This window comes from Babylonia areolata, chromosome 3 (genome assembly GCF_041734735.1).
Source record: "Babylonia areolata isolate BAREFJ2019XMU chromosome 3, ASM4173473v1, whole genome shotgun sequence".
In the NCBI taxonomy this organism is placed as follows: domain Eukaryota; kingdom Metazoa; phylum Mollusca; class Gastropoda; order Neogastropoda; family Buccinidae; genus Babylonia; species Babylonia areolata.
The window spans coordinates 16,437,356-16,458,362 of record NC_134878.1 but is presented as its reverse complement, the minus strand read 5'-3'; the positions used below and the strand labels follow the sequence as shown (position 1 = coordinate 16,458,362).

Genomic DNA, 21,007 nt, shown 5'->3' with positions numbered 1-21,007 from the left:
TGACTTCAGTTGCATTAAACTGCAGGAAGTCTTTTGAAAGAATACAATGTGCACAATCCTGACAATGCTTCTATTTTCCCTGCAGCACCTGGCTTTGGATTGGCAGGTGAGTTCTGCCACTGCACGAGGGAGGGGACTGTCTCTTTGCCACTGTATAACCTGAAGTCTTTCCTTTTCAACAGTTGTCTTGTACTTAGCAACATTCGCTGTTGATCACAGACCTGTGCCGCGGAAGAAAAGAAATTACTGGTGAATCGTATTGGCCTGCATTCAAAATTAAAAATTGAGAAAAATATCAGTGTGGTGAAAAAGGATAAGTTACTCCAAGTTGGCATCAGGATGGATTTACTTGGTAGAGGTGCCAACCAGTACAGATCTGCTTATTAAGATTTGATGAACTGGATGAAAAAATACACTGTGAAAAATTTGTGGCAAAAAGATTGATTTCATCACTGTTTTGACTATTGTACTGATGGGTAAGATATCAGTCCTGGTTGAATTCAAGAACATGAGACTTGATGGGTAATTACCAGGATTAGTCGTAAGACTTAATATATGTACAGGTTCTGCTCTACTATAAGTCTTAGCTATCTTTCTAATTGAATTGACAGCTACAAAGTAACCTTCATGGAAAATAAGCAGTTTTCCTTCCTTTCACCCCCCCAACCTCCCTCTTGTTGTTTTTTTCATCACATTGTTAGAACATTAATGAATTTTGGGGTTGGCACCTCTGGGTATGTCATTTTGCTTTTAATATGTTCTGTTGCTGGTAACACACACACACACACACACAAAATGAAGAAAAGTTTGAGAATTGGCTGATATCTTCCCAGGAAATGGTCCATTGTGATTGTTGCTGTGTACGCCTTTCTTGTGTTGCACTGTTAATCTTATCTTTGCTTTGTTCTGATCTCATCTCTTACAGTTTCTGTCTTGCAGAAACTCTGCTTGTATCTGATGTTGACATCAGGCCTGTTGTCTTTCATGTAGCCTTCTTCATCTTTTTGTCATCTCTCTCAGACATGGCTGGATTCTTATGCTGGTGATTCATATATTGACAAATTTTCATCCACAGTGGGTTCTGAGCAGGAATTGTGCAAGCCTTGATAGATGCTCTTCTCTCCCTTCGATACCCCCCACCCCTTCTCTTTGTTTCACTATTCATATCATTACATGTCCATGATGATGGAACTGTTATTTTCACATGATTTTCTTGATTATCTGCATGGTCTGCAAAGTGTAAAAAGACTTTAACTGTATGGAGACATAGTTAAATAGTGCATGTAGTTTTACTGTGACAGGCAAATATGGACATATTTCAAAAATTCAACACACTTTCAGAGACAGACATACAAATTATATATCACTAGAAAGTTTACCATCTCTTCTTTTAACATTTTAAAACAGTTTTCTCATTAAATGCTGATATATATTTTTTTAATATTTTAAATTATGTCACTAGATACTGAAAAACAAAAAAAAATTGAAAAATAGGTATACTGTACCCACCAGGCATGTCATACCCATCAGCTAATCCACAAGGCAGCATAAGATGATTTTCTCACACAATAAGGTTCCCTGATTATCATGAATCAGTTTGAAGTCAAATGTTGCACAACAAACTGTTTATTAAAAAAATTAAAAAAAGAAAAGAAAAAAAAAGATCACAACACTGGTTGGTGATGTAAAGATCTCACCCAGTCCAGAAAAGTCTAGAAAAAAGCCTTTCATGCAGTTAACGGTCAAGGGGAAATAACTCATTTTTTCCTAGACGGATATGTCAAGACAGCATGATTAGCTTACCTTTAATTGAACACTGCTGAGTGTAATGAAAAAATTCCGCGATCCGCCGAATCCTACACTAAGGCACGTCATTCTGAACGGGCAGAGCGCTGGCGCCGAAGTGCTGGCACATCTCCAAAGAGTTAAAGGGATGAGGGGAGCAGCTTGATAAGGTCTTGCTGATGAATGTTCACATTGTCTTTATTCCAGAAAGTGGAACACTTTGCATATTTCATAAAATAAATCAAATAGATTTGTTTGAATAAGAAAGCTTTAACAGTGCACAGGGAAGTGTGTACAGGGGCAGAAATTGAAAAATGATATTTATCCTGCATGTTGAATGATGTACTTAAGTCTTTTCTTTAGTTCCTCTTGTAGCCATGGAACCTATCTGGGGTGGGTCTGGTGGTGATTCAGGTAGGGAGTTATTAAATGTTGCCATCTACTTTATTGCATGCTGTACTTCACCTCTAACATTTTTTTAAAAATATTTTGTTTAACCCTATTCCAGTTTCACTTCTCATTAACACATTTTGGGCTTGCTTGAAAGTAGGAAATACCACTGTAGGTGTTGAAGATAGAGGTTTACCACTACTCCCCCCCCCCCCCCCCCCCCCCCCTGTTCTCTTTCCAGTGACAAATCATAATCTGAACAGACTGAATGATGATGGGCAAACAAAATGGAAGTTTTTTACAAGGTTTTGCACAGTATCTTCTGTATTAGAGAAGTAGGTTGATAATGATCAGCAAGGAGCCAAGAACTTACCATGAGTTTGGCCTGGAATTGTTCCTGTTGCTAGAGTTAAGGCCTTGGGTTGTGAAAACGGTTGGTCTTTTTTCTCAAGTTGGCCATACATGCAGTGCTTTTTACTAGGAAGGGAGATCCTGGGAATGATGAATTAATGCTTCAAGACATGGGGCTTGACACTGGAGATTACTGAAAGCAACACTCAGCTTATAGGTGTTTCATTACCCACTCTAGTGGCAAAAGTTCCCATCAGATAAGTATGTTCGTGGTAAAAGTAGCAGTGATGGAAGGCTTTTCTTTTCCATATGTGAGGGGGATAGACTGGATAATGTTAAAAATTTTGACCAGTTGTTACATTGATGCTTGTTCGCCTTTTGGTGTAGTAATTGCTATGTAGTTTTCGTCTTGATCATTTTTCTTAATGTTTGTATCTCTGTTTATTCAGCTGTGAATTCTTTTGTGAAACTTGATCCTTGTATTCTGTATGATTTTGAAAAAAATGATGAAACTGTCAGTGGTACTATGGAAACTGTAAGTAAATTATGACGTTAAATATCTCATCTCGGTCACTGTTAATGTCATGACCTTTCATTATACAATCTGTGAACTTATTTGATAGGAATTTATTGGAGGAATATGGCCTGATTTAATTTGTTAGCATTTTAACTCCATTCTCTCTTGCACTGATGGGTTTGTTGACAGTGGAAGTATCAAGGTGGCCGATTTGGTTTCTTCATTGTAAATTATTCATTTATCTTTTGCAGGTAGGTGTTATATATGTTTAGGATGTGGGAGAAACATTTACACATTAATTTTAACTACACCAAGTCCCAGAGTCAAACACATAACATAAAACAAGCAAGCAAACCAACACCAGAATTACCATGGGAAGAAATGAGGGAAATGAACAATATTTGTTGAATTGTTAGATGTTAAAATAAGAGTCCTAAAAATGCATAGTTGTCAGTGAATGATTTGCTTAGGTACCTATTTAATATGAACTCTGCATTCTTCAGAGGAAACTTGAGCACATTTATCAGCTTCTTATCAGAACTTTTGAAAAGCAGTTAAGTCTGTCAAATAAAGTCTTGCATGCTATAAGGTTTGAAGTTGGTGAGGCAGCCATGTGCAGTCTGTTTCTTACAATACAGATAAAGTATCCTTTCAAGATAAGAGGTCATTATTTTTTTTATGTACAAAATTATGTTCATGCAGATGAAAAACTAAAAAGTTCTGATAATGTATGGAATAGAACATTTGCACAGCCTAACTCTACTAACTCTTTATTATAGCACAAGTTACAGATTGTTCTCTGCACTTGCCATTGACGATACAGCACAAATTGTGAAGTGGCTTACTTGTTAGCCATTAGCACCACCCCTTCGCCCATGCAGTTAGGGATTTTTTTTTTTCTGTTTGTTTTTTGGTGGTGGTGGGTTTTTTGTTTTTTTTGTTTTTGTTTTTGTTTTTGTTTTTTTGTTGTTGTTGTTTTTTGTTGTTGTTGTTGTTAAGCATGAATCAGAATTGATACTTTGAACCCTTTGACTTCAAGAACTGAAAGTGATTATTGCAAAATAATCAGCAACCTCTTGCGAAAAAAAAAAGTGCTCAAAAGTTTGGAAAAGATTTTTTTCTTCATGGAAAATGAATGGAGAATATAATTATAAGTGTGGTATTGACAGAATGAGATAACTCCCAATCAGGGGAAGAGAATTCAGATTTTTAGAAGAGGGAAAAAAAACACACAAAACATTTTCGGGAAAAAAGGAAGAAAATTTAAGCCTGTTTATTTTAAAGGTGGGAAATAGTGCTTAAATATTAGCAAACATATTTGACACAACAGTCAAGTGCAATTATGTTATATTCCTCCACTATCATGTTGTTTTGAGCATAAACACTAAATATAAACGCCAACATACACCCTCCCACCCAAACACCCACAAACAATATCTCACAATATGTCAGTACAAAAGCTGACTGTGAATGATATTCTGGCTCGAAGCTTTCATCTGGAGGGTTTCATAGTAAAAGAAAACCGAAAAATGAAGGTTTCCAGCTGAATTATTTAGGTATTTTTCTACTCCCACTTCTAACAGTCCCAACCCCTTCTTATTGATGTACTTTGTAGCATGTAATCATCTTCAGTTGATCAACAACATTTCGTGTGTTTTCTGCCACATTTTTATTGTTGCTATTGTTGACATGCGGAAAATATCACTTTCCCAGGCTTTTTAGAACCAGAACTGTTGAGCCTGGAATAGATGGATTCCTGAAATTTGCAGGTGATAATGATGAATCAGTAAGTTCTGAAACATGACAGTAAGACTGGAAAGACAATTCAGTTTTACATTATTTGAAGATTTTTCCCTTTACTAAGTGATTATAAGAAATCAAGGATTGGGTTTGAAGGGAGGGGGGTGGTAAGCTCAACAGCAAGCAGAGTTTAAGGATATTCTTCTCTTTTTTTTCAGATTATTATTATTATTTATTTATTATTATTATTTTGTGTGTGTTATTTTTAAAGACCAGCCATATGGAAGGAAACAAAGAAAACGGTTAAATTGTTTGACTGGGCGACACATGTTGCACCCTGAATGAGGGCTGCTGTGTGCATTTAATAACACAGTGATGAAATCTGGTCATTACATATCATTGTTTGACACCCTCCATGTGGTCATCACAGATGTGCCGTCCTTTCTGAGAGCAGACATTTCACATGGAGATATCTTGTGGTTGGAAAGTAGTACAGGTGAGGCAGTGTATATAAGTGGACCCCCAATCGCCTGTTTTGATAATTTCATGGGACCCTGTGTAGAATCTGTAAACTTGGCTTTACCTCAGCCTACAGCAGCCATTCACATCACAGATTGAAAGAGCTATAAATTCAGCCTTGAATGTGCAAAGACTGGAGAAAATAGTACAAATGTAATGCAGATTAATATGATCATACCACAGAAAGTGGTGATGGTGCTGTCGAAAGGGAGTGGACCAGAGAGCAGCCTGACATCAATGAATTACCAAGGAAAAGCTGACCCTGTGGTAAATCTTCTCCTCATCTTTTTCAGGAGGCATGCCAGGCATGGCTGGTTTTGGAATGGGCAGTCCCGGAGCATTTGGTGCAGCCAGAATGGGGATGCAAGTTCCGGCTCAGGCTGGGAGCTGTGTTGTCCTTGTCTCCAACTTGGATGAAGACGTATGTACCACCAGCTGCATATTCCTGTAATCCCATCCCACATTAAAACCTGGTGCTGTGCATTATCATGTTCACCCTGCAGACATTGCTTTGTGCTTGCGCAGAACACTAGGTGCACAATAGATAGATGCTCTGACAGTTTCACATTGCTTCACTTGAAAGGAGGCCTGTTTTTTTTGTTGTTGTTTTTTCTTCACCTGCAGTCAGGTTGGTTTTTTTTTGTTTGTTATTTTGTTGTTGTTGTTGTTTTTTTGGCTTCCTTTATTTTTCAGGCAGTTTTCAAGAACATTTAACTCTCTCCGGACGAAGGAATGCTCACGCATTCCTACACAAAACGTATTCAGATTTGGATGAAGGAATGGAATAGCATTCTCTGAAAGTAAAATTCCATCATGCGCTGTACACATGATTTTGTGATTAGCCAAGCAGAGTGCGCTATTCTGGGTCACTCCACAATCGAACAGTATGACTGGTCAGTCTGGGATGTGTGGCCCGTCTCGCACACACGCTGACAAAGTCACTGACCGGTCGTCTGCTCGCGTGCCAGCCTGTTAGCAAAGCGGGCTCTTCTCAGAATGTTGTGAAGCGAGCAAGGCAGTGACAACGTTTTAGGGTTGCCGAAGTACTTGAAATGCTACAAACTGAAGGGTCGGACATTGAAGAGGTGGATGATGACGAAGAAGAAAGCAAATTTAATGCAGAAAGCGAGCCTGGGTATGGTGATTCGGGGTGAAAAATTGGCAGTATTTTCTACATATGGCAAAACTGTAAAAATAAGATGAGAAATTTGATTTTTTTTTTTTTATTTTTTTTTTTTAATACATGTAATAGCTCAACACGTAATAAACCAGTTCTGAAAGTTTCATTTTCTTACACAGTATTTTGTATTTTTTTGTAATTTTTTTCCAAACCCTTACAATGGGCCGTCTGTGGGGAAAAGCAAGGGAGAAAACTTGTCGTCCCGAGTGAGTTAATGGTTCATACTTGTAAGAAAAAGGCCTCTGCGCCTCCTATATTTCATTGTAGAGATAATCAGTATAGATGTAGGCTTCAAACTGGCGTCAGAATGATTCACTTGGGTCACAGAGGCATTAACACTGTCCTCCCCCCCACCTGAACCCAGCTTTGCCATTCATTCCATGTATGTAACCAGTGTCCTCTTTTCCTGAAATGAATTAAATTCAGCCACACAGTACTTTCCCACACTCAACTTCATTTTCATGTTTTCATCTCGGGGGGGGAGGGGGGGGGACTCTTTTTCTTTTTTTTTTAATCATTTTATTTTATTAAAAAAATTTTTTTTTTTTAAGACGTTCACCTTGCGCTTCATTTAAATCAAAGCAGGATTATGTAGCGTTTGCATGACGGTTCTCCATTTTCTGCTGGCCAGATTCTCAGGTAGAAGACGGCACAAAGATGGCATGCTTTGCTTCTGGCACAGCAGTAGTATTTGTGCTTACTATGTACAGTCATCAAAAGAGATATTCTACTTGTCTTGGTGGTTGCATGCTGGTTAATGTATATATTTTTGTACCACTGATTTTTACATTTGAAGTGAGTACTGAGGCCTTTTATTTCAAAGAAGTTTGTTCAGACTTTAAGCTTTAAAGACAAACACACTCCATCCCAGTTGATCAAAGCATCATGGTGGGCTTTGTACAGCATTTCATTTCTTTTTGCGAATGATTTTCCAAAAAGTACAGAGAAACTCCCCCACCTATATCAGGTTCCAGGCTTTTTTCTTTTTTTTTTCTTTTTTTTCAGTTTTATGATTCTTTTTGTGGCAGTGTCTTCAGCTTTTAAATGCATTTTTGACAATGGATTCATCAGTACTCATTGAGAAGAGCTCAGTGGTTTACTTTTTCGTAATGGGGTGATATGGTTTTATCAAGAAAACGGCCTCTGAGATGAGGCAAAATTTCCCAAAACAAAAAAGCATGAAGAGCATGTTAGACCAGAAGAAAAAAACCCAACAAAGCATGAAATTTGACCAGAGCTTTTTCTTTCTTTCTTTCTTTCTTTATTTTTTTTATATATATATATTAACGGTATGCTTCTGGTCATTTTGTTGTGCTTTTAGAAGGCCGGTAAGGTCATTGTGATTGTTGTTATCCTCTTGGTGGGGAATTTTAAATTGCAGGTGGTGGTGTTTTGTCACATCCCTGTGAATGCCTTCATTATATCACATATGTTATGCAGTAGGATTAGGGTTGGTCATATATTATTGGCTGTCTCCCTTTAGTTCATTGATGAGAGAATTAGTTCAGTTGCAGGAAGTCTGCTGGCCTGAAGGATGAAAGGTTCTGGATTCATATCACATGAAATTGTGTCCAAATTTTCAGTTATTTGACCTTTATCATTGCATACTGATAGCTATTACATAGCTAGCAGTCTTCTGATTGTGGTTTCTCTTTGCTGACTGAAGATGTTCTGAAGAAACAAATCTTTCAGAATCCTAATTCTACTGCATGAAACAGAATGGGAGCCAGGAAATAGCAGTCAGCTGTTGCATGGGGTTATTGGGCACAAATATCTGTGTTGTGGTTGTCTCAGAAAGTAAAACACGTCCCCTGCACTCCACACATCCATCCCTTTCTGCCTTCCCTTTTCTTTCCCTTTCCTTAACTCCTTTAGGGTTCTGTGCACCCACCCCCTCTCCGTCTATGCTCTAAGTTTATTTGAATTATAAAACTGAAAATGAATATTTCTGGATTTTTACTTTGTGTTTGTGGATTTGTGCAGTCTCACAACATTACCCTGCATATTTTAGAGACGTTCTTCGTTAATGAGAAAGCCATGAACTGTTCGTGTTTGATATTGATTTTATGATGTGACATTGTGTTATGTATCATTGTAATGTGGATTGTGTGACATGCCATTTTGAGCTGGAGGTGTGTTGTGGGAAAAGGGTGAGCGTAGCTAATGAGGATGTATTTTCTCTCTCTCTCGCTCTCCCTGCCCACCCACTCATCCTGGTGCCCCCACGTGGAATCTCTCTCGCTCGGACTGACCTTGACCTTGCTCTTCTTGCTCTGCCTTTCATGCTGTTGCTCTACTGTAGAACGTCTCGACAGACGCTCTCTTTAACCTGTTTGGTATGTGTACATGCACTTTTCTTCATTTAGGATGCTCTACAAAATACTCTTCTCCCAGCAGTTGTGAATTAAATAATTTATTATTTGATAGCTTGTCAGTCATTGCACATCATCATCCTATGTAATGCAAATGTGAATAGCATGTAACAAAAGAAGCAGACTTGTGTTTGTATCTTGCATTGCATTTTACATACACAGGCATTCTGTTTTGTTTGTTTCTACTATTATTTGATAGTATTTGATTAAAATTAAAATAAAAGAGAAGAAACCAGATTTCATAGAGATAGGTGTAAAAGTCGTCATTACAATGTGTCAGTTATCAGTATACTGCTGTCCATATTAAATGTTCTTTGAGTGTGTAGATTGTAGTAGGATTTGCAACATTGTAAATAATATATATTTATATATATGTCTCTCTGTTGAATAAATTTGATACCGTAATTTTGGGAGCATTTGCATTGTTTCATATATCATTGTTTAGGAAACAAAAACACTTATTTTGTGCATAATGTTTAAATTGGCATGTTGTGTCTTAGTGTTCCTCGTGTGACTTTTGATTAGAAATTTCTTAGCTCTGTGTTTAAACGGTAGCAGCTTGAGTGTTTATGTTCAACTTTGTGTGTCGTTTGATGTAGAAGTAGCTTAAATACCAACGTGATATGCACACAGAGAAAGTGGAGCTGTCAGACCCTGTTATCTAATACTTTATGATGCATGACCAGGCGTGTATGGTGATGTGCACCGTGTGAAAATCCTGTTCAACAAGAAGGACAACGCCTTGGTGCAGTTTGCTGATCCCCAGCAGGCCCAGATGGGTAAGATTTCTGTCTACATTTTTTTTTTTTTTTATTAGATTAAGAACTGATTGGGTATTTTTATTTCCTTTGTCATCAGTCCTTTTCTGAAAGTGCAAGTGACATAAATGGGAGTGAGTATGAATAGGGCAGTTTGATGAGAGAGGAAATAAACAGAAAGCTGGTTTATTGAAATTGAACCTTTGCTCACAGATGGTTTCTTGTGAATTGCGAAAGTTGTTGTCCATGTCACAAATTTTGTTACATTATTTTCTTTGGTTACATAACTTACCAGTAAATTCTGTTACATCTGGTGTAGCCAGGAGGAAGGAACAGAATTAGTTATGTGCATCTTTAGGAATTCTCATTGGTGTGTGTTTAAAAGCTTTCAAGTTCTTGCCTGCTAGAGATTAAAATTTTTTTGACCAAGGAAAATGTGATAGTGGAATGTAATTTGCTTATCAGTTACAACTGTTTAGTGTTATTTTGACAAAAGTTCACCTGTCCGCATTAAAGATATCAACATGTCAGTGTGCAAAAGAGCAAAATATTGATTTCAGGCATGAGATTTTTCCAACTATAGTCGGATTTCCAACCAAAAATTGGCTCCAGAGGCCACTTTTGAGATTCGCGTAAATCTGTTGAGAAAATCGGGGGGTGGGGGGTGGGGGGGGTCAGGTTTTTTTCTGACCCACAAAGGTTGCATGAACGTTGTCCGACTGGTCGATCGACAAGACAGACCCACAGCGTTTGCTAAAATACCCCGTGTTAGGATAAGCTAACCAATTGAGAATAAGTGTTCCGTTGCTCCTCTGTCATCATTCAGCATATTCGTATTCGGTCGGGATTACAAAACTCGCTCGCGGGCTTCATGACTTGGAAAGATACCTGATTTCGTCGATCGTCTTCAGTCATTGACAAAATGAGAAAACTCACAAAGGATTAGAGGATTTTTGCAGCAGAGATCGATAAAGAAGTGAATAATAAGTGGAACTGGTGTCTGGCCAAGATGAGATCGTGAAAATAGAAGTGAAGAACAAAAAAATAGCTTTACGGGTAGGCGATGCCATTCACAAAGTTGACACCGCGGGCAAGGCCAAGTGTGATTGGTGTCAGATTGTACGGGTGTAACTCTTCAGTCTAGGCATGTAAATCTGTTTACAGATTTGCATTAAAAATGGAGCATCCGTTTTCTAGAAGAAAGAAAAAGCCAATGGGCCCTTCTTTTTCGTTTACCGATCTGTCAAAAACGAAAACGGAATGCTCTTCCGAAAGCGTCAGTTGTTGACCCCTTGAGAGGCGATCCAGTAACTTGTCAGAGCACCAAAATCGAAGTCAGAAAGTTTCTTATCGGTCGATTGAAGTTGTCAAAATGCCGATAACGAAAGGCGATCCCTACATGGCACGCATGTTGATATCACTGTGAAAAGCACACACGCACACACATGCGGTCGATCACACACACACACACACACACACACACAGACATGAGAGTGTGCGCGTGCGCGCGCACACACACACCAACACCAAAAAAAAAAAAAACCCACCAAAAAAACTTAACTTCCACGCACAGATACACATAAATGCCAGTGCACGCAATCTCCATCAGTTCCTGTCAGGCCACAAGGGCTGTGGGTACGCGCGCACGTACGCACGCTCGCTCGCTCACTCACTCACACAAAGGGTTTAACACAGAGTTGTATTTAAAGCACATAAATGAACTTTAACTCTTTCCTCCCATGTCCTGCCCGACCCCTGTTCTCAATCTCTTTGTCTATCTCTCTTTCTCACATACACACACAGCGTTGCATTGAAACCACACATACGCACGTGCGCATGAGACAGTTTTGAAAATCATGCCCCCAAGGCTGACTTTACAGGTTTGGAAGCAAAAACACTAGTTTTGGAAGAATTGGACTGATTTTTTGTCTTCTGTGGGTTGGAATACCTCAGCAGCATTGGTGGCCCACAAGTGCAGATTTTAAGGTTTGAAATTGAGAAAAACCTTCAGCTTCAGGGGGCTTCGCCCCCAGACCCCCACCAGAGGCGTTGCCCCATGGACCCCCCCCCCCCACTGGCCCCCCACCTTTCAGACTCAATCACAATTTCCCAATCTCATGCCAGCAGTTAACTGATCCAAGTTTTAGTTTGAATTGTTTTACAGTAAATCGCTTTGAGATGAGTTATGAGGAGAACAGAATGGATAAAAGAGATATGTTGCTTAGTGCATTGATACTTGTGTGCAGCCATCACATACTTGGACAAAGTGAGAGTGTGGAGCAAGAACATCCGCGTGGCTCAGTCTCGTCACAATGTTGTCCAGATGCCAAAGGAGGGACAAACTGTGAGTTCACTTTTGTCATGAACATAAAATATGTCACAGACACTGCCTAAAATTATATGCATATACACACTCCCTCTTTACGCCTCATTCTGACTGATTTACAGGTCCTGCTTGACTCCACAGATGTGTTGCAGTACTAAAGTAGCAATGACGTCCCTGGGGGTTGAAATAAAATTTGTCTTTCAGAGCCATCATTTGAGGAAGGTTGAGATGAAGTTATTTGGATACATAATGTTTACTGTGTCTAAATGTTTGTAACTTGATGAAGTTAAGTGTCAAAGAGTTCGGTACTGGTCTTTTTTTGACAAGAAGGGGGAGTACAGTTCGTAATTTGTTGCATAAAGCTGTATTTATTATCATTATATTCATTTGTCACAACGGATATCTCTGTGTGAAATTCAGGCGGCTCTCCCCAGGGAGAGTATGTCACTTCAGTGAGAGCACCACCCTTTTTTTTTTCTTCTTTTTTTGGGGGGGTGTGGGGGGGTAATTGTTTCTGCCTGCTAGTGTTTTTTGCTATCAACATGGATTTTTCTACAGTTAGGGACAACCCTTATGTGTAAGGAAGAGAGAATCTTTGCAGTACAGAACTGAAACTGCCATAAGTTGTTCATATCTCTTTCTCATGCCCCCTCACACCCTCTCTGTATCTCTCTCTCTCCCGCCTATCCCCTCCCATCCCATCTTAGTTTATTTTATTTTATTTATTTATTTATTTTAATATTTACTAACAGGATGCTGGTCTGACCAAGGACTATGTCAACTCTCCGCTGCACAGATTCAAGCGTCCAGGATCCAAGAATTGTCAGAATATTTTCCCTCCCTCAACTGTCCTGCATTTGTCCAACATTCCGTAAGTAACCCTTTGATGTGTAAACATGAGGGCAAATGCTTGCAGTGATGCAAGTGCATCTGGATATTCCTTAAATTTGGTTTTCAAGTGTGTATGTGTTCTAGATTATTGCTGTATTTAATGTTGTTTGTGTTCAAATGTTTTATTTGGTTTGCAAAGTCAGTTTGGTGAATAGATACTAAAGGTCATGAGATCATGTCTAGATTACACTGTCTACACTGTTGATATCTTCACTGCATGTGAACAAGTAATTTTTGTGGTTTAAGATAAGAGTTCAAATAAACTTGAATAATTATTCATGTAAATAACAATTTCCAGATCTGTGCTATTTAAAATCTCGTCATATTATTTGTGTTGTGAGACTTACAGAACCATTTGCAGGTTCCAAGTGGAACATTTGTGATAAAGACAAGAATACATTTGGGAGAAAAAGATTTACAACTTAGATTTGAATTGATGCTGGCTGCCTTCGATGGAAACATTCGCATTCCAGCACAAAACTTTCACTGATAAAAACGCATTCTAAGTGTTAGCAAATTAAGAAATGAAACTCGTACGATACGATCCATATGATTTTTATGGTAAACTGTTAGTGAATGACTGTTATATGACTGTACTGTACCTGTCCCATCCCCTTTCCCTCATCATTTTTCATGTGAAAAAGCCCTGTTGAAGTTGAAAACGCACAGATTATTTATTCACCTTAAATTTGTGTCACTTGTACCTGCCTGCATGTTTTAGTGAAAACTGGTGTTCTGCAGATATTTTGTCTGCTCTTGTTATTGTGTTGTTAGTATTATGATTTCCATCTTTTGTTCTATCTCAGTATACTACACTGTAAATAACAGGTGCGGGTTTTAAAAGGCTTGACTATTGTAAAAAAAAAAAAAAAAAAAAAAATTGTGCTAGGATAGCTGACAGTTTGGTCAGCGAAAAGTTGGTGGGCATTTATTGAGCTTCAGGCGCTGTGCAGTTGTGTAGTAAGTATAGTTGATACGGTGTCACCACCAGAAGTTAAAAGATGCTTTAACGCTTCCTATCACCAGGGATGCTAATTTTCTGATTTGAAAAATTATTTTTTTAAATGTACTTAATAGATTAGATGGAAAGGTGGGGACCTGTTCCTGTGTGTGTTTTTGTGTGTTGGAGGGAGAGGGATTGAAGAATATGTACTTGAGGTTGTTTAGAATCATTGGGTTTTGGGGGGTTGTTTTTTTATGTGCTTTTTCAGTTTCAAGATTAATGTTCTGTTTTTGTATTGTGACAGAGCATCAGTGACTGAAGATCAGATCCAGAACTGGTTCTCGGATTACGGCACTGTCAAGGGCTTCAAATTTTTCCAGTAAGTCTCTCTCTCTCCTCTCACTCTCTGTTTCTCTGCCTCCATCTTCTTTCTTGATAGGTTTTAGATATTGCCATATGACAACTGATTATAACTAGACATCTTCCAGTCACCATCTTTTAGGATTGACATTCCAGTTCAAACGGATGTATCTAGTCTGAATGACTGTGCATATAGATATGCAACAGCATGTAAACATGAATACATGTTTTATGTAACGAGTGTGATTTGTGTATACCCTTTTTGCTCTTTAAAAAGAAAAGTATATATTTAAAATGAACAGAGTGGTGCAGTTGTTGGAAGAACTTTACAGTGAGAGGATCGTGTTTCACAATCTGACCTGTATGGTCTTGTCTCACAAAACGAGTTAACATCGACCAGTGAACATGCTCATCTGCATCAGCCATTACTGGAGCATTATGGTGTCACCTAAAGTAATGTGTGGAAGAAATGGACATGTTTGTTTTCTGTTGGAAGCCATGCAGTTATGTCATTTTTAATTTTCATATGGTTCTCTTTTCTGGTCCATTTTAAGGAACAGGTACTTGGCTGTAGACCTGTATCTAAACTGTAATTTATATTTTGACTTACAGGAAGGATCGCAAGATGGCACTGATTCAGATGGACAACGTTGACGAGGCTGTTCACGCTCTGATTGTAAGTGTGTGTGTGTAGAAAAGAGAGGGCAGAATTATGTTGGTCTTTTATGAATGGCCAGTCTTCCCACGCAGGTTGAACCATGGCTTGTATGACTAAATGTATTGCCCCCCACTCTGACTTTTTTATTGGTCTCCAAGGAAGCTGTCTCATTTGGTTCTGAGAACTCTGCCAGCAGCACCCATATGGTCCTTTATTTTTATTGTTAATTCTTTTTGATAAAAACCAATCAGTTCTAAAAGTGATGAGTGCAATCCCTGAAACAGCTTCTTCAGTTTTCTGACCCAAGTTGATGAAAGTTCATCCTTATAGAAGGCTGGAAATATGTCTCATTGGTTTTATTGGTATTGAGAAAAAATGGCACAAATGCTTTAACTGCTTATTTGCCTTTAATCAGATGTGTGGGTTATTTTTTGTTTGTTTGGATAATGTTTTTTTGTTTTAGTTTGTTTTTAATATATAGTTTCTCATTTGATATGCATTCAGCAAAAATCGAACCGAGATGGAAACAGAAGTCTATGGTCTGTGATGGATCATAATGACTCTCTCACACAGATGCATATATGTATATGAAAACATGGATTGAATGATAGTGGTACACTTAAAGTATGGCAAATTTCATTGCAGGGGATGCACAACACTCAGCTTGGGGAGAACAGTCATCTGAGGGTCTCCTTCTCCAAGTCAACCATTTAAACAGCGCCGCCCAAGCAGCCCAGAAAAGTGCAGACATTTGTCATTTGTCATCTACAGCATAGCATTGATACAAAGACTTTAAAGCCCAGGGAATCTAAAACTGAACAGTTGATCTGAGCTCATTTAGTTTTTACCAAGGCACAGAAAACATGGCCTTCCACATGGCAAGAGTAGCATCCCCAGTTTTAATTGTGGCACCTTCAGCAGCCAGGCTGATTTGTTCTTTTCTCAGCAATGTTGGAGTTTTAAGTGCCTTGTTTTCTTTTTTTCTGGGTTTTTTTCTTCTCTCTCCCCTTTAGATTAATAACTTTGTTAGGATCATTATTTTGCCATGTGCAGCAGAAACCTTGCCATGAATATGAATGGTTCACCTCCCTTTAGAATACCATGACTGCCTGCATAATGGGAACATGCTCCAGCAGGACTTAAATCTGAGGCAGTATGACCTGTGGTTTTCTTGGTGATTTCTTCCCTCATTGTTTGTCAGGAATACTGCAATATTCTTGTGGTAGCCAAAAAACAGTCGGGGATTTTGATGATTCATTTTCTTTTCAGAATTTAAAAACCAACCTACCAAACAAAAACAAAATGTCAAAAAGAAATATAAAATGGAATTCACAATGAGATGAAACATTTCCAAAAATACCTTGTGCAAACACACTTCTGATCCACTTTGTATTGTCTGGAAATGTTTCATTTTGTACCTAATGAACATATTTGCATAAATCATATCTTCATTTCTTCCCTCAGTTTTGAAGAGCACCAGTGGGGATGTGCAGTAAAGTGCAGACCAAAATGTTTCATTGTATTTTCTGAGGTGACCACATATTTTTTCTGTATTCTTTCCTTTTCTTTAACTTTTTTTTTAAATATAATTTTTAAGTTCCTGTTTGAAAAGAAAAGTGTGTGTGGATGTGTGTTTCAAGGCAGCAACAGCACATTTAATTACTGAAAATTTTGGTTTGTGTATTACAGTTGAAGGGTTTTGAGGGTTTTATCAGAAAGACACTTTTGTTGTGTTATGGGGTTTTAAAATCCAGTGATTTTTTTTCCCCTAGGTCTTCTTAATTCTGTGGGAACTAAATGTTTCAATGTTATGTTTAAGGGAAACTTTGTGATGTAAAATTATTTGTGTAGTAAAGGATGTGATGTCAAATTATTTGTGTAGTAAAGGATCTTTGAATTAACAATGCCTCAAAATGATGGAAAGGGTGGCCCAGTCAAAAGTTTTGGGTTTTTTTATTTTTTTATTTTTTTTTAAAATTATTATAAATGTACTGAAGTTGTTTTGACAGAGAGTGAGATACATGTTTGTTTCCTGGCACTAGAAATATAGATGACAGAAGTTCTTAGAATTTCCCTGTCACGCAGATTGCTCTTGTTTATTCCATCTATCTCTCCATTTTTTGTGACCATAAATTTCTGCAACAATCAATTTGGAAATCCTTTCGGTGACCCCTTCACACCAACCTCTTGTATGCAGATTCACCTCCAAATGAAACAGATTATGGAAGAGATGAAGCAAATAGGCAGTTAGCAGTCAGGCTCTGCTTTAGTAGTGTGAGCTGGAAAAAGGGGGAAAAATTAACGGTCCAATTTTTATCCAACTTTTGTGGCTGTTAGGCCTAGGATGAAGAATGTATAGTGATTGGGAACAGAAAAACCCATGGAGCAAGGGGTGGTTGGATATTGGCTGAAGTTTGATGTTATGTTGATATGTGTTTATCACCTGTAAAATCATCCATTCATGAGTTACCAATAATATCAGTAGAACAGTTGTGTTTTTGATTGGGTTTTTCACCCCTTTCCCTTTTATTTCTCAACAGTTAAGTTCATTATGTGTGACTTACTGTATATATGTAATCCAATTCCCACACTTTTCATCTTGGCTCTAAGAAACTCTCCAGACAGAAGGTTTAAAGATCAGGGTGTTAAATGTGCGAATAACACAGTGTGTAACTTCTTGTTCACTCGTATTTGTCTTTAGTGTGAAGAAAGTGGCAGTCTTTTTATGATAGCAATGGTTGACATCTCTGCTTTCTGTTGAGACTTCTGTCTTATCCCAGCATTTGCAGTACACGCTTCCATTCTCAACTTGGACAAAATAGATCAGTACATTGCCACTCTGTACACTTGGCATTCCATTGCTACCTTTTTTTTCTTCTTTTCGATAGATTTTTTTTCTTAACACAGCGCATCAACTGAGAGGAATATTTTTCATCCTCATTGATTAGATGTGTGTGCATCTGACATGCATGCATATTTACTCAACCATGCAGTAGTACATTTTCATTTGCTTCCCAAATCTGTTCTTTTCTCATTCTGAGCAAAGGGCAAACTTCTTTGCCTTTGCCTTTATGGGCGTGGTCCTTGAACATCCTCGCCACTCTATGTGTGTTGTGTATTTTTCTTCTTGGTCTTTTGTGGGTTTCTTTCCTGCTGCTGCTGTTTCTTGTTCTTTAGCTATTGTTATTTTCTATTGATTTCTTCTATGTAACTTTTGAATAAAAATATGTTTGTGGCTAGTTTTGAAACTTTTCAGTCAGGTATGGTTGGTTGATCAGCATCTGAATTGACCAGCTGTGCATATTCTGACTTTGTGGACTGAATGTCTTTTGCAACCATTTGATACGCTCTGAGCATTATGAAGCTCAGAGAGAAATGTTAGCATGTGCCACTTTTGGTTTTTTTCCTTTTCCTTTTTGTGACAGTGTTACAGATAATTATTATCTGGGTGTTCGTGTGTTTTATAGACTTCAACACAGTGTAGAGTGTCTAGTTTTTTTTTGTCCTTTTTTTTTTTTCTTTTTGCCTTTCTGTGTCATCAGAATTCATGTATATGGTTATTGCCTGGAGAGATTTGATTGGGTAATGATGGCTCATGTCCAAGATATAACTTTTTTTTCTCTTTTGCACACAAGATCAAGTTCTGGAAATGGGAAAACATTTGCAATTACCTGTTTTCAGATATATACACACACAAAAACAATCTATAGATTTATTTGTTAACCTTACCCCATCACTGGTCAAGTTATATCCCATGCCAGTACTTAAGCTTGCACATAAACTACCTTTTTTTTTTTTTTTTTTTTTTTTTGGCATTGTGACCAGCTTGTGAACAGTTTGACCTGAAGGCCAAATGGCAGTATACTGTTTGCATGAAAAATGGATCCTGCAACTACTGTTATGTTTTTCATGTATGACATTTGATTTATGCATGTGGATACAGGAAAAACAAGAGAAAGATAGTTTCCTTTATTGATAGTGTAATGGTCATACCGAATTCATGTGCAAGCTACAAATTGTGTAGTATGAATAACAGTTGCCAAGACCACTGTTTGGCGTACAGGTTTAAACCTGGCCAGGCTCATGTAATTTTTTTTTTTTTAATTAATTTTTTTATTTATTCATTGTATGTGCCTATCCAAGGGATCAAATTTCATCTGCAGGAAATATTTTTGTACCCTTTGTGTTTTTCAGAGATCATTTCTGTTAATGCAAATTGTAAACATTATCAGATTTTACGAGGACATTGCAGCCTTACATGAAGACATGCCTCACAGTTTGAACCCAGGTTGTAAAATAACCACTTGAGGGAGAATAATTTAAAATTGACGTTGTTTATTGCAGTCATTTTGATATTATGGTTTTGTAATAAAACTTTCAGACCTAACGTGTGATGTCTAAAGTGAACTTTTTTTCCAAGCTCTGTCCACTGTTACTATTCTACTTGAGTTCTCAGCTATCACTGTTCTTCAGAATCTAATCTTGGCTATTCTCTGGGCTATATTTGCTGTATATATTTATATATGTTTACACCTTTTTTCCCCCTTCTGCTTAGCATTCACTTTTTCTCTGTATTTGTTAATTGATACTTTGTGTTATCTTGTTCCTTTGATGACTCAACGTTGAACGGTTGAATATTTGTTTTGCCACCTTGTATTCCTCAAGGAACTCCCTCCTCCACCCACCCCCCTTTATGGCTGTCTAGCTTGGCTCTGTGTAGTGACTAATACTATCTACTGTGTGTTGTGTATGTTTAGCTTTAGCCACCATCTTTCTCATGCTTCATGAACTTGTCTGGCCATGGGTCAATAAACTTTCTGTTCTGCACTCTTCTCCTCTTTCCTGACTCTTCTCTGATCAGATTCATACACCACTGACTTGGTTTAATATAGTTTACAATCACAATAGTAGTACCACAAAAAAGAAAGGATACCAGAGGTGAAGACGGAATTGTTTCCTAACTGTTCAGTCACACATTTCCCAAACATTGTGTTCTGTCACACAAACTGTACATGCACATGTCTTTCACATTACCTGGTTATCTTAGTAGATCCTGGTAATGAACGGGCCTTACCACTTTAAAAATTGTATTTCACCCACACAATATTGCCTAACTAAATTACCTTAACACCAATAACATGGCTTGAACTGTGGAATCTTTAACCCTTTTGCTGCCAGGAAAATAAGATTTAAGTGAAATCTGTTTGCCAGGGTTTTTACACAAAAAACGGGTATAAATTTTCAAAAAATTCTGTGCTCTTTGTTATTGGAGAAAGACCCATAAAAGTATATTTTTTCTGAAAGATAAATGAATAAAGAACACAAAAACACATGATGTTTTCCCATTTTATGTATTTTTAGTAGACATGCTGTTGTTTTGAAATCAGCATTTTGTTTTTTGTCACATTTTCAACTTGTTCATTACTAACATTAGTCAGGTATTTTGCACTGAAATATATTTTCTGGACAAATGGATATCTGCATACACAAAATCATACTAGAACCACAAAAAAAAAAAAAAATGCATTGTGACTTCTCCAAGTGATAATGTGGATGAGAGGCCACGCTCGCTCAGTCTCCACCCCCCCCCCCCCACCCCCCCTCCTCTTCACCCCTCTCACACGGTCACTTTATCCAGTTCTCATCAGATCGCGTTGACTGAGTGCCAAGAAAATTGCTCACACTGTGCTGCTAATAATTCACTCACTTTCTGTCTGCTAAGGTTTGCACAGCCGGCATCAGTCACTGATAGTCGTATCTTGGCTACTCTCTTGATTGCTCCCTTTATTTTCTATCAAATCATCCTATAAATGTTCATCACTGTCTTCTTCGAGTTTACGCTTCAATTCTTTCTGAGCATCAGCAAAAGAAAGCAATCTTGGTTGATTTAGTTCGCTACGATCGCATGTCTTGAGCACGGCGTCAGTCTGACATTTTGTTGAGTGAGCGAGGAGAGGAGCCAGGCAAACACTGGGACAGTAACCCAACCAAAACGTTCAAATAAACAACTGCCTCATGACGTAGATGGGGTTTCTAGCTATGAATAGAATCCACAATGATTCCCCAAGCTAAAGCTACCAGTATTTTTGTCAACGAACTGAACGCAAAGCAGGGAAAAGTCCGAATATTTCGATGAGTTATCTCCTCATTGTGGCAGTGAAGCGTACATGCTTGCCATGACGAGTTATCTCGTCATATAGGCAGCCTAGGGGTTAAG

At 38.0% G+C, this 21,007-nt stretch overlaps 1 protein-coding gene across 4 annotated transcripts in view; it reads left to right on the top strand.

Annotated features, from left to right (window-relative positions):
- LOC143279773 (polypyrimidine tract-binding protein 1-like) overlaps window positions 1-19,177 on the top strand; it is a 39,658-nt gene extending 20,481 nt beyond the window's left edge. For 3 of the 4 annotated variants that reach the window (XM_076583916.1, XM_076583915.1, XM_076583913.1), the window contains exons 10-18: window positions 86-106; window positions 5,596-5,723; window positions 8,785-8,818; window positions 9,541-9,633; window positions 11,859-11,956; window positions 12,691-12,809; window positions 14,077-14,151; window positions 14,745-14,808; window positions 15,436-19,177. In XM_076583916.1, the coding sequence (XP_076440031.1) occupies window positions 86-106; window positions 5,596-5,723; window positions 8,785-8,818; window positions 9,541-9,633; window positions 11,859-11,956; window positions 12,691-12,809; window positions 14,077-14,151; window positions 14,745-14,808; window positions 15,436-15,504 (701 nt within the window). In that variant the 3' untranslated portion in view covers window positions 15,505-19,177. The remainder of the gene's footprint in view (window positions 1-85; window positions 107-5,595; window positions 5,724-8,784; window positions 8,819-9,540; window positions 9,634-11,858; window positions 11,957-12,690; window positions 12,810-14,076; window positions 14,152-14,744; window positions 14,809-15,435) is intronic. The other variant, XM_076583914.1, reaches the window with a different exon arrangement.
- Window positions 19,178-21,007: the final 1,830 nt, after the last annotated feature.